General features: G+C 59.1%; 1 protein-coding gene across 1 annotated transcript; it reads right to left on the bottom strand.

Annotated features, from left to right (window-relative positions):
* Nucleotides 1-687: 687 nt before the first annotated feature.
* EVX1 (even-skipped homeobox 1) lies at nt 688-4,105 on the bottom strand. The gene is made up of 3 exons (XM_049643149.1): nt 3,679-4,105; nt 1,838-2,085; nt 688-1,227 (listed from the first exon to the last, which is right to left on the bottom strand). The coding sequence occupies exons 1-3, from the start codon at nt 4,103-4,105 to the stop codon at nt 688-690; spliced, it is 1,215 nt and encodes a 404-aa protein (XP_049499106.1).
* Between the last annotated feature and the right edge of the window lie 8,872 nt (nt 4,106-12,977).

Below are 12,977 nucleotides of genomic sequence, written 5' to 3'. Positions count from 1 at the left end.
GCGATCAGGTGCTGGGAGGTGCCAGAACGAGAAAATGTGTAACGGAGGCTCCAGGAAGGCAAGAGAGCCCCTAGGTTCCATGGGAGGGCCAGGATCTTCCGTGGTAGTAAATCACCCCTCCCACTCTCTCCCCTAGGCGGCTGGTGCATCGCCATCCACAAGCCCCTTGCCGTGCCTTGGAAAAGCTGGCAAAGATTAATCTCTACCTGCCCTGCATACACAGCATTTTGTTGGGAGAGACAGCAATTTCCTTTCCAGTGCTTGGGCTTGGCCTTTGGGGTAAGGGGGGGTCCCGGGTGAGGCAAGGGTGTGAGGTGGGGGTGTGAGGAGGGACTGAGGGGCTGGATATCGGTGGCTGCTGCTACTAAATTTGTTTGGCTTTGGAGCCATCGCCTCAACCTCCGTCCGGGGCACGGGGTCCGGTGAAAAACGGCTGAGGGGCCGCCCCAGAGGAAGGTCTCTCGGCCTCTACCTCCCCATCCCCACTCCTGATCCCCAAACGCGCCAGACACTGCCGCTCCTCAGGCGTCCCGATCCTGGAGGCCGAGTCCCTCTGGTCCTTTTCGGCCCGCTTCTTTCCCCCTCGGTGCCCTGGGGGCAGGGAGGGGCGCTGGCTGAGTCCCCACGCGGGGGGCGGGGGGGGGGAGCCCACGGGCGTCCTGGAGCCGGCGGCCCGCGGGCAGCCCCTTATCTGGTGAGGGGCACCTCTTCTCTCTGGTCCAGCGCGACGGAGGAGGCCTTGCTGAGCACGGAGGGCGCGAAGGTGAGGAAGGAGTCCGAGCGGGAGGTGGAGGCACAGGTGAAGTCCGAAGCGGCGGCGGCGCGGGGCGCCAGCCCGTTGGCGGGGCCGCTGTGGCAGGCGAGGCAGGAGCAGGGCCCGCCGGCCGCCGCGCCCAGTCCGTGCGCCGGGCCGGGGTAGAGCGGCGGGTGGCGGAAGGCGCACAGCAGTTCGGGCCGCGGGTAGGGCTGCGACAGCACGCGGAAGGTGTCGAGCGGGCGCAGCGGGCCGCTGAAGGGCGAGGCGGCGGCGGACGCGGCGGACGCGGCGCCCAGGCCCACGGGCGAGTAGTAGGGCAGGGGCAGGTGCGACGGGAAGGGGTAGGGCAGGCCGCCCGCGGCCGCCGCGTGGCTCATCATGTACGTGTAGAAGGCGGGGTCGGCCGGGTGCGGCCACGTCATGGCCAGCCGCTGCCTCTTGTCCTTCATGCGCCGGTTCTGGAACCACACCTGGGGAGGAGAGGGGCAGGTTCGGCGGCTGCAGGGGCGCACGGAGCCCCAGGAGTCCTGCCCCCGCGGCGGGGGACGATGCCGGTGGCGCTGGGAAGAGCCGCGGCAGAGACCCTCAGGGCGGGGGCAGAGCCCGCCGCCACCACCTGGCGCTGGAATCCCCCATGGAGAGGTTCGGGGAGTGGCTTCAGGATCTGTCCCTCCTTCCCTCTGCCAGGGCTCCCTGGAGGGCCAGACCGGTGTGGACGCGCAAGTAGCCCGGTGGACTAAGGACTCTGCTGGTCTGAGGTCGCAGGCAGGGCTTCCCCAGAAACACCGCCCCTTCCAGCCGCTCTCCCTCGGGGCAAAGGCACCCCATCCCCGGTGTTTGTTTGGCTAGAAAAGGCAGAGAGTCTACCGCAAGCCAGCAGGTCCCGCCTAGGGTCTGTCGGGAAGGTAAAAGTGCACACACCTGGCGCCCGCACCAGGCCTCGACACCCCCGGCCCAGCTGCCACGTGGGCAGGGAGACCCCAGGCTGTGATTCTTGGCCCAGGACTTAGGGAGTGGACAGTTGGTATTTACTTCCTGCTGAGTGGGTGCACTCCTTCTCCCCGGTCTCGGGGCGCATACCTTGATGGTGGTTTCCGGCAGGTTTAGGGCGGCGGCCAGCTCGCATCTCCGCGGCCTGGATACATAGTTCTCCCTGTAGAATTCCTTCTCCAGCCGGGCAATCTGCTCCCGGGTGAAGGCGGTACGGTATCGGCGCATCTGGTCACTGGCGCTGCAGGCCAGGGTGCCCTGCGAGCTGCCGCTGCTGTTGCTCTTGGGGGCCTCGCTGCCGCTGTTGGGACTGCTGGCCGGTGCCTCTGAGCTGGGCCCTGCATAGGGAGCCCAGAGCACATGCACACACAGAACACACAACAGACACACAAAACGCTGCTGATGTGGGGCTGTAGGCCCAGGGCATATATGAAAGGTGGGGGAGAAGGGGACACAGCCTCAGTTTCTGCCTCTGCTGGGGCCTGGGGGACTTTGAGAACACGGGAAGAGAGGTGGGGGGCAGAGGGGGGGGGGTGGCTCACCATCCAGACGATTGCAAAGCAGCCCTTAGGCCTGGCTGGGCTGCTGTCTGGGAGACCTCAGTCTTGAGGCCTGCTGGGTACACAAGCCGCAACCACCCTGGCCCCTTGCCTTGCTTGCGGCACAAACTGGAAGCAGACCCTCTGAGCTTTGTGCCCCCCGTTGGCAGGAGTGGGCAAGGATGTGCATATCTGCCGGGCAAGTTGAGATGCACCTTTGGTACTAGAGTGTTGTGAGCTCTGGGGTCTTCGTGCCTTGCAGGACGCAGTGCACAAACTGAGTTTCCTTGCTTTTGTGTGTGCCAGGCTGCCGGTGTAGGTGCGGGAATGTATACTAGGCTGCATGTGCATAGGCGTGTGTGCATGAATATCCTATCGCCTTCATAGATTTGAGCGGCCCTTGGCTTGTTCTGAGGACATGCTGTGGTTAGGGAGTCTGGGTTGAATGGATAAGATGGTAATGAATGGACGTGGGTGTTCATCCAGGTGTTGGCTGCCAAGGCCAGGGGGTGGTTTTCTGCCCTGCCATGGTCTTCCCATCTCCCCCCACAGCTCGGTGGAGGAGTCTGCTGCTGGGCTCTCCCTCCTACTAGCTTTCCACCCCTCTTTGGGAGACTCCCTTCTTGGCCACCTCCCCCACAAACTAGCCCCTCGTCAGGGAGGGGTTCTCCAGTTAAAGCAGCAGGACAGCACCCCTCCTTTTGGGTCTAACCCGAGGAAGGGTGGGGCTCCTGCCCCCCGCAGCTCCTTTTTCCTTTGGGTGGAGAAGTGGGACTGGGAAGGAAAGGGGAATGGGGGAGGGCCAGAGCTCTGCCTTTTCAAATGCAACCGGAGACCAAAGGCAATTAGATCATTGGGACCATTTCCGACCTGGCGCCACCGAGCCCGGGAAGTGACAAGGTAATTTGGACCTCTGACCGACGTGCAAACTGGTCGGAGGGCCGCGGCACCCAGGCAGCCCGAGTCGGCCACGGTTTTACGGTCCTTTATGGACTCTGGGCTTCCGCGCCTGGATGCGCCTTACACCCCGCCGGCCACAAACTGCCCCGACCCGCGTTTGATCTCGCCCAGGCCGGGGGGAAGGTGTCTTCCCCAAGCAGTTGAAGCAGTACCACAAAACTCTGGGGGGTTGGGGTGCGCTTTGAACCCCCCTCAAGCCCAGGGCTTGCGTCTCCCTCCTCCCGAAAAGCACAGCTGTCACCCTCAGTCCCGCCAATGCCAGAGCACAGAAGGAGACCCCAGCCAGGGCGCAGATAGCTGGGGAGAGTTGCTCAGGTGGGTCCCCCCAGCCACCCTGCCCTGGGGGAAAGGAGTGTCTTCCTCCCCTCTGGAGCTGAAGTGGAAGGTGGGCGCGGTGGGAGGCCCGGGAAGAGAAGGGGGCGCGATGGCTACCTTTGCTGTGCTGGTACTCGGCGTTCGCCGTGGCGCAGTCCGGGGTGCAGCTCACCTCGATTTCTTCATAGAAATCCGACTCGGTGTCCGAGCTGCTAGGTTGCCCCTGGCCCGAGAGGCTGTCGGCGGAGGGGGCCGGAGGTCCGGGGCCAAGCACCGCAGCCCCGGCTGCCCGCGACTCGGCGCCCGGCCCGGGAGCGCTGCCTGCTAGTCCGTCGACCGGCTCCTCCTCCAGGCCTGCCCCGCCGCGCTCCCGGGTGGCCGGAGGACCGGCCCGCGGGCTCAGGCAACCACGGGGCACCATCTTCTCGGGAGGCTCGGGCAGCGGGCTGCCCACGGCTTCGGACAAATTGGAGACTCTCTTGCCAACCAGAGTACCAAGCTGACCCGCATCCAGAAACATAACCATGTCCTTTCGGCTCTCCATCCCGGGGCTCGCCGGAGGGGGTGGGGGAGGGAGTAAGCCCCAAGTGAGCTCCTAGCCCCCGTCTCCCTGGGTCCCCAGCGGTCCGACAGATCTTGGCTTCGGGAGGCAGAAAGAGAGGCCAGGCGACTGGGCGGGCGCGGAGCGGCCGGAGCGCGATGTCGACGGTGACGGCGGTGGCGGCGGTGGGGAGCTGGGGTCACCTTGTGATGCGAGCGCTCCTCTGTGCCGCACCGCCTCTGGGAGGAAGCCCCATTGCCCTCTTCTTTCTAAGCTGTCATCCTCCTGCTGCAATCGTCATTACAGTACCGCTGGTGACGCCACTCGGCGAGCGCAAGTGGATAAATAGAAACGTCTGCCACAGCGAAGATGAAAGGAGACCCGCAGCTAATGGCTCGGCAGTGATGCGCCAGGTGTGGGCCTGGCTCGAATGGGGAGGAGAGTGTGAAAACAGAGAGATACACACACTGAGAGAGGGAGACACCCAAGCAGAGGGGATGCAAATGGAATTCTGCAGAAAGAAAAAGAAAGCTTAAGGCGCGCCGCGAGTTCCGCAGGAGCTGCGGGACTCGGTAATTGAATAAGCTTCTGTTTTGTGTGTGTGTGTGTGTGTGTGTGTGTGTGTGTGTGTGTGTGTTTTATTGTTGTTTTGGCTTTTGTTTTCTTAACTTGGTGCCTTGATCTAACATTTGATGAGAGAATCCATAACTGCATTTTAAAAGTGTGAAGGCCGGCTCACAAGCCTCGCTTCTCTCGCCCTTACAACTGCCTGTGCTGGCGGGCTAACCTCGCAGGGGCTCCAAAGTCTTTTTACAAGCTACCGAAAAACATATTCCCTCCTCCCACCGGTTGTCTGGAGAGTTTGAGCCTGGGGTATCCTTTCCTCTCTCTTCCTCCTCCCACCCCCCTACCCCCAGATGTCTCCTTCCTCCTGGAAACCAAAAGAGAACTTTGCTATTTTTCTTCCCCAAGGGGTAGGAGATAAATGCGCTTTTTCTTTAAGGACCTGCTTTGGCTGCTGACTCCATATGCTTGCTGATTTTTTTTTTTTTAACTCCCCTTCCCCATCTAGGTGGCCTTAAGCTTTCCACAGCTTGGCTTGACCTCCAGGTGGCTATTCATAGAAGAAATCGTTTTCCCATTTGCTTGGGCCTCGCCTGCGCTTCAGGTATGTAGGGTGGGGAGAGGTTCTAAGAGTGGCCTTTTTTTTTTTCTTTTCTTGCCCATATTTTAAGGTATTCGTTCAGAGTCAACGAATTCCTCTGGAAACAGGTTTTGCGAGTGAGGAGACACTAAGAAGTGCGGCCCCTACAGCGGCAGCAACGGAGGCTCCCAGCTGGGAGAAGGTGCTGTTCTCATCTAGAGACTGGGGACCAGGGGAGGGGTTGAGAGTACCCCAGCACATGACATTGGGGTTCACAGAGCTTGGACCCCCAGGGTCCTCCCCCAGGTCCTGCCTACAGGCTTCAGTGGCACTGGGGATAGAAGAAAGAGAAGTCACTGAAAATGCCCTGAAATATCAAGTGACTAGAGGTGCTCATAATATTCGAGGGCAAAGGGGAACCTCCAAGGCAAGGTTGGGGGTAGTTTGTAGTGCTTGCTGTCTTTGGAAGCAACCACAGGCTCCCTCTCTCAGGTCTGCTTCCAGGGAAGGCACACTGGAACCCATTAGGAAACTGACCCCTTGCCAGCTCTGAGCAAGTGTGTTGGGGCCAGGCAGGTGGGCAAGGGCTCTCCCCACTTTGCCAAGGGCAGGAGGCAGCCCTCTTCTCCACTGTCCTATCCCTCCAACTCTCCTTTCTCTGCCCCTTCTCCTTTCTCAGAGCTTCTAGTTCTAAGCGGCTAGAGCTGCCCCTGTACGCCCCCCCCCCACTTCTTCTCAGTGTCCCAAGACAAAGCTCCAGTTTCTGAGATTCTAAAGAAAGTGTTATCACTATCTTTTTTTTTTTTTTTTTGTCTTCCTATTTTGCTTTCCTCCATATTCTCTTTCTCAAGTCTTCTCCCTCTTTCCCCTGCCTCTGTCTTTCTCTCTGTGGGCTTGTGGAGGTGGTGGAGAAAGCAAAGCATTCAAGCAAGACAAAGTTCCCTTCTCACTCCTGCTTTCTACTTCCCCTGTTCAGTAAGAAGATGCTCATTCACCTCAGCTGGGGTTGGGGGCGGGGGGTGGGGGGGTGGAGAAGGTAGGGGGTTCCGAAAGGTAAGGTAATGTTGGCCTAAACATCTCCACTCCCTGGGACTCCTGAAGCAACCATCTGCTGAGCACTGCTAGATTAAAACTCCCAGGGAATATTCTAAAGGTGAGAGGAGCGACTGGGAGTGGGGATCAAATCCTAGAGCCTTTTGCCGCGTTGCAGAGTTGTCTTCGGATTCTGTCGTGTGCCCTGCCCTGCCCAGCCAGCAGCCAGAGCCTGAGGGAGCACCTGGCTTGCTCTCTCCTTCCTGTCAAAGTCGAGCCCGCGGCTCCTGTGTTCGAGCTGCCTCGTTGGGACCTTCCAACCTCAGGCCTGGGTCTCGCCCACCCTCTGCCCCCCCGTGAGCCTGCCGCCTTCTCACAGCCTCTCCCGCTGCGCTCACCTCCTTGGGGCCAAGTCCTCTGAGGGACTCCAGTCTCCCCGCCCCGCCCCCAGCTTTGCATTCAATGGGAGTGCTCTGCGTTTGATCCTCTTTTCCTCTGGGTTTTTCCCGCGAGATGAAAGCCGAGTAGGATTGAAAGATCAAGAGGTACCCCTTGCGTCTCCTTCCTGGGTCCGGCCCACCCAAGCGGGGCTTCCCCCGCCGTCCCGGGGAGGAAGGAGGCTCCAGCCAGGGCTCAGTCTCTCCCGGTTGGGGGGCATGCCTCCTCCGGGTTTCGGATCTGAAGCTTCTGGAACGCCCCCTCTGCCCCATCCCTCTCTGGACCTCTGCCTCCGCCCTTTCAAAGGATCAATTCCCCACCTCACCCCACCCCCTCCGTCCCCGGTCTCAAGGGGCCTATTGCGCCGTCGGGCGCAGGGGAGGAAAGCAAAAAAAAAAAAAAAAAATGTTAACCAAATGTCACTTCTTCCAAAAGCATCCTTTCATCAACATCAGATGAAGAGAGGTTGGAATTTTCACTAGAGGAAGAAAACACGAGGGGACTGAATAAGAACACTATTTCTGTTTAGTCTTTTTTTTTTTTTTTTTAGGGTGGGGAAGGGTTATTTTAATAATGTGGTTATTACTGTATCAGGAAGGTTATTCCCGACGACACTGCCCAAGAAGCAAGGTAAATTCGCAGAGGGAGTCAAGTCCGCGGCCGCAGAGGCCTGGGAAACCCCATAAACGCAGAGAGGGGGTGATAGCAACCTAAGTGGGGTCCGTTTTCGGCCCCTACTGCTCCCTCTCTCCCTTCGGCAGGGACGACCCCCTCCCCCCACCCCCGTTGGCCTGCTGTCCCCTCCCCCGCTGGGGCGACGGGTTTAGGTCCAGCCGCCTCCTCTCCGATTGAAATTCTCGGGACTTCAAAAGCTTGAGGCTCCGCTTCCGCCCGGGCTGGGCTGGGCTGGGCTGGGCCGGGGGTGGGTGGGAACCCCGGGGAGGCGACGCGGAGATAAGATGCGCGGCTCGTGTTAAATGGAATCGGAAGCCGAGCTTGGGCCACCAGACGCGTTGATCCGCTGGAGCCGCTACGCTTCCCAAGAAAACCCCGCTCCGGAGAGCGGCGGCAGGGGGTGGGGAAATGCCTCAGTGGCCTTTGGACCCTGCTTGGGTGCGATGATCTGCGGCCCTGGGTACCTTCTCCAGCCAGGTGCGGGGACTCCCAGAGGCGAGTACACGTCCTGGCTGAAAGGCAGGGGCACAGGTTTCCGGGAACTGGTTTGGATGCTTCGGTGCCAGCACAATTTTGATCAGGAAAAAAATTGTTTGTGCTTCTCACTTTGGTAAAACGCAAAAACAAAGGGAGCTTCCTTTTAAACAATAAGCGTCGCCCGGCTGTCGTGGATATTGATCTTGGGCCCTTGTACGTCCTCCAGGCCCGTGTCGCTGGCGTGCACATCGAAGTTTTCGCGCAGCTGGGTCTCCGAGGCGGGGATCATAGGGGTGAAGAGACTTCTGAGGTTGGTCCCTGTCTTGTTCCTGGCAGCTGCCAACGCCCATCTGGGAACGACAAACCCAGAAGCACCGCCGTCCGGTGCCCCCCGCCAGGAGCAAGGTCTACTGGATCTCAGACGCCCAGAGACGTTCTCCCTGTGCCAGGAGATCACGCCTCCTCTACTTCCCCCAAACCCTTGCCCACCCACCCCATAGAGGGAGGCCCTGACACACTCACCTGCTGTGGGCACCACAGAACAGTCTCTCCTGCAGGGAGAACCTGCAGCTTCTGGAATTCTGGTTCGGATACGCTCGCCTTCTCTCCGTGCCTCCCAGAGCCAAGAGCCAGGAGCCTGGGACGGGAAACTGGATGCTTTCTGACCCTGGCACTTCCTGCTCTTTAGATCCTTGGTGCCAGCCAGACCTACAGTGCCTCTTGCACCTGTCAGCCCCGGGGTCCTATAGGCCCAAGCCCAGTGGCTTTCCCACCCTGAGCTTCAGACAAGTGCCTGAGCAGCCCACATTCCTACACCCACGACTTGCCCATCCCAGAGCCAGAGGACCCAGGGCAGTACTGGAGTAGTTGAGGACTTCCTCAAGCTCAAGGCTTGCTTCTGCCTCAAGGCACCAACTGGAAGGGTTCATTTTTCCATGGAGGAGCAGTTCCCCAACATCCAAGCAACCAAAGCCCAGACATACCCTTCCTTCCTCTACCCTAGCAGGGATGGTATGTGTTTTTCCTTCACCATTACTCTTCAGACATTTGCTTGCATTACAAGCCCATTTCTCACTTAATCTACACAACACTCCTTTAAAAGTCCTCAACAGGCCACAGTTCCTTTTCTCCCACAGTGATCGGGTAACCAGTGGTCTTGACTCAAATGGCCAGGCACTAGACCAATTCTCCTTCCAAGGCTCTGTCCCTCCCTGGCCGGCAGGGATGCCTCAACACCCAACAGTGTCTTAACTGTCCATGAGGCCATCCTCCACAAACCTCCTGCCCCTTCTGGGATCTAGGTGGATCCAGGGGCCCCTCAGAGAGGTTGCCCACCTGCCCTCAGTGGCAGAAGCCTCAGGGCCCACACACCTGGACTCTTCTCACAGTGTCCCACCAATGATTTCCCAGGAGGGCAAAGAGAAACCCTATCTGGAAATCTGGGAACCCCCACATGATAAGAATAATCACTGTTTTAGGCATTTCAGCAGTATTAGCTCTTTCCATCCTCACAATAGGCCCGAGGAAGATAGCATAAATCATCGCTATTTTGCAGCTGAGTAATCTGAAGGAGAGACAAGGCCCACATATAAGTGACAGAGTCAGGACTGAACTTCTATCTATCCCTCTAGCTTCCAGTCCACACTCACAACACCCGGAGCTATTAGAAAATGCCAAGCATTGCATTTGGAGCCTCTCCTTTTCAAAGCTCCACTTGTGTTTTTTCGCCAAGCCCTTTCCCCTGCCTCACTCCCAGATGAATTCACTGGGGTTGGGAGAAGTGGGGGTAGGGGGGGTACAACTAACCTCCGGCCACTCAATTTGAGCATGGAGAAGAGTAAAGAAAAAGATGGTACAAAACCATTTAGAAATGTATCCTGGAGGAGGCCTCCAGGTCTTGCCCTCTTTTAAGATGGGGATCAGAGGCTAGGTGGGAGGGATTGTGCAGGGGCCTGCAGGAAGGCTGGAGCCACCCTGAGGGGTTTGGGGTAGGAGAGCCTAACTGCCCTCCCCAAGCAGGGGGGAATTGTTTACAGGGTGTGAGTTCCAAAATATCAGGAAGATAATCACAGCAAGTGATTCTGGAGACCCTAAGAGACAAAATCCAGTCGCTCTTTGACCATGGCAATCCACCAAGGCCCTGAGCCTCTATCTGGAAACGGGCAGACTCACCAGAGTTATCCTCGCCTGCTTTAGCCTCTTGGGAGTCATGGCCCCTTCGCATATCTGGCAAACGTCTCCCCAGAAAAATGCACTGAAGCATTAAAGTTAGCCTTCAGCTTCTAAGATTCCTGCACCCACAATAGCCCCACCCCAACCACCAAACCCCAGGCACAATCACCAAATCCCTTTGTGGTTTTACCAGGGTGTTTTCCCTGACAAGGCAGCTGCCTCCCTCAAACTGTCCTCCAGATTGATTGGCCCAAGGGACAAAACCTGAGGGTATGACCAGGCCTCTCCACACCGCATCTGGCCTCAGCATATTGGTCAAGCTTTGCACATGCTTCCATTCAAAACCTAGTCACTGGAGGTGCATGCTGGGAAAGAGAATGGCCAGGCTGGGGCTTGGCTTGGCCTAAGGAGCCGTGGGGGGGGGGGGGGGGGGAGGTGATCTGCAGTGCAGGGAATTGGCGGATTATTATCATCAGGGAGTCCAGTTCACAAAGGGTTCCTTTTCCCTGGGGAGGGGCAGGGAGTGAGCAGGTTTTCAGTTTTTGTTTTTTTAATAGATTTTGTCCGGGCACAAATCCTTTCCAAGCCCTGTACTGCCCAAAGGCCAGATAAGCCTGAAAACCCTGCCCCTTCCCCAGTAGTGTGCTTCCCACTCTCACCCCGGCTCAGGAAGAGGGAACCGGCCCATTGCGGTCCGGTCAGGGTGGTCCAACCAGGGGACCCGGGAGCCGGAGCCGGGTAGAGTCATTACTCAATGGAATCGCTCTTCTACGACTCAATTAGCCCTAAATGGCCCTAATGCTCCCTCCCGGGGGCAGGTTTCTTTCCGTGAGTGATTCTGTGTGCTTCCTGACCGTGTGTCTGTCTCTCCTGTTTCCCGGGCCAAGGAGGCACCCCCTTCCTCTCTCCCCACTGGGCCTTGCCCGGCCAGGAGACGCGGTGGCGCCGGCCTGCAAACGGAGTAGTTGGTCTCCCAGTGTAGGGGGTAGGAGAACCGCCCCCAGGCGAGGAAGTCCAACCGGTTGGGCGGGCTAAGCCTCGCCCTCCAGCGAAATGGAAAAACCCTTGTGTGAAGAGTGCTGGGGACTGATTTTTATAAAGCCCTCTCCTGACCCGGACCAGTTCCATTCCTCCTACTGGAGCTTCGCAGAGCCCTGATGGGGTACAGTTCCTCGCGTTGTGCAGCGGCGAAACTGACTCTTAGAAAGGTTGAGGAACTTGCCCAGGGTCACACAGCTGGGGAGTGGTCGAGCTAGGATTTTAACCCAAGTCGTCCGGCCTCCAAAAGCCAGATTCTCTCCGACGTTAGCGCCGCGCCCCCAGGGCGGAGGACTGCGTTCCCTAACACCGCAGACACAACTAAGGTGCCTTGGGTGTGATTGAAAGACGCGAACGCGGGCCACCCATCTCTGGCTGATGGGTGGCTGCGCCTGCAGCCCCCGCAGAGGCTGAGCGTCGGCGGGAGCCGCTCGGGCTGTTACCGTAAGTCTCAGAGGAGCGGGGCACAACGGGAAAGGTAACTAAGAGCAGGACGGGCCGGAGGGCGCCGCAACGTGGAGAGACTGCGTTCCGGGCTCAGAAGCCTGACCTTGAAGGAGTGAGGGTGCGCACGCGCCCGAGGCAGTGAGTTTCGGAGGGGAGGGTACTGGCTATTAGGGGGCTCGTTGTAGTGAGGGGAGAGCAGGACGGATGTCAGCCCAGAGGACAGGGTGTCACCCGCCCAGGACTGGATTGCGCGCACAGGCTGGGTCCGGACGAATCCCAGTCCTTTCTGCTCCCCCACAGGGCCGTGCCAGGTGCGGCCTGGAGCCCCCAGAGAGTCCCTTTCTGGCCTCGAGGCCGGTCGACCGCCCAATCCTGTCCCCACGGCCCCTTTCTGCGCCCTCCTCCCCTCCCCTTGCTGCGGTGGCGACAAAGCGCAGCTCCCGAATTGCTGTCTTGGTGCGCCCCCCACTGCCGACCGCCAGAGGCGGAAGTCGCGGTGCGTCCTCGCTGGCTGGGATCCCGCGACTCCACGAGGAGCAGGGACCCTCCCTGCTGCTCATCCCGGACAGCAGACTTCCGCTCCTTAGGGAGCCTCACCCCGCCCTAAGCGCCCGCCTTCTGAGCTTGACCCCAGGAAGAATGCTGGCGGTTCGGGGCCCGGTAGCCTGGGCTTCTAGGGATAGGTAATCCACCTTGCGGGGGTGAGAGGCTGGAGGGAGCGAACAGTGCTCAGTACCTTCCCTCTTCCTTTGAAGGGGCAGTGGAACCCACCCCCAACCTGTCTAGCCTGGTAGAAGGCAGGCCGTGTGGGGGGAAATGCCTTATAGATTCCCCGGGTCAGCCAGTATGATCAATCATGCTCCCAACACTTGTGTCGACTCTATTTGTTGTGGCCACAAAGCCCAGACATTGGGGAGCCCCTGGGACCACCCCGTCTCCACAGTCCTCAAACGATTCCTTTTTTGAGTCTCACTTAGTTCTGAAGCCCATTTATAAACAGCATAGCCTCCTAGCACCTCTTCCCCTTTCCCTTTGGCAGTGTTTCTTGAAGTGTGGTCCCTGTGCCACCTAGGAACTTGTTAGAAATGTACATTCTCAGGGCGCCTGGGTGGCTCAGTCGGTTGGGGGTTGGGCGTCCGACTGCGGCTCAGGTCATGATCTCACGGTTCCTGAGTTCGAGCCCCATGTCGGGCTCTGTGCTGACAGGTCAGAGTTCTGTGTCTCCCTCTCTCTCTGCCCCTCCCCTGCTAATACCCTGTCTCAAAAATGAATAAACGTGGGGCGCCTGGGTGGCGCAGTCGGTTAAGCGTCCGACTTCAGCCAGGTCACGATCTCGCGGTCCGTGAGTTCGAGCCCCGCATCAGGCTCTGGGCTGATGGCTCGGAGCCTGGAGCCTGTTTCCGATTCTGTGTCTCCCTCTCTCTCTGCCCCTCCCCCGTTCATGCTCTGTCT

This window comes from Panthera uncia, chromosome A2 (assembly GCF_023721935.1).
Source record: "Panthera uncia isolate 11264 chromosome A2, Puncia_PCG_1.0, whole genome shotgun sequence".
Lineage (NCBI taxonomy): Eukaryota > Metazoa > Chordata > Mammalia > Carnivora > Felidae > Panthera > Panthera uncia.
Note: the sequence above shows the minus strand (reverse complement) of the source record. Positions and strands in the feature narration are given on the sequence as shown.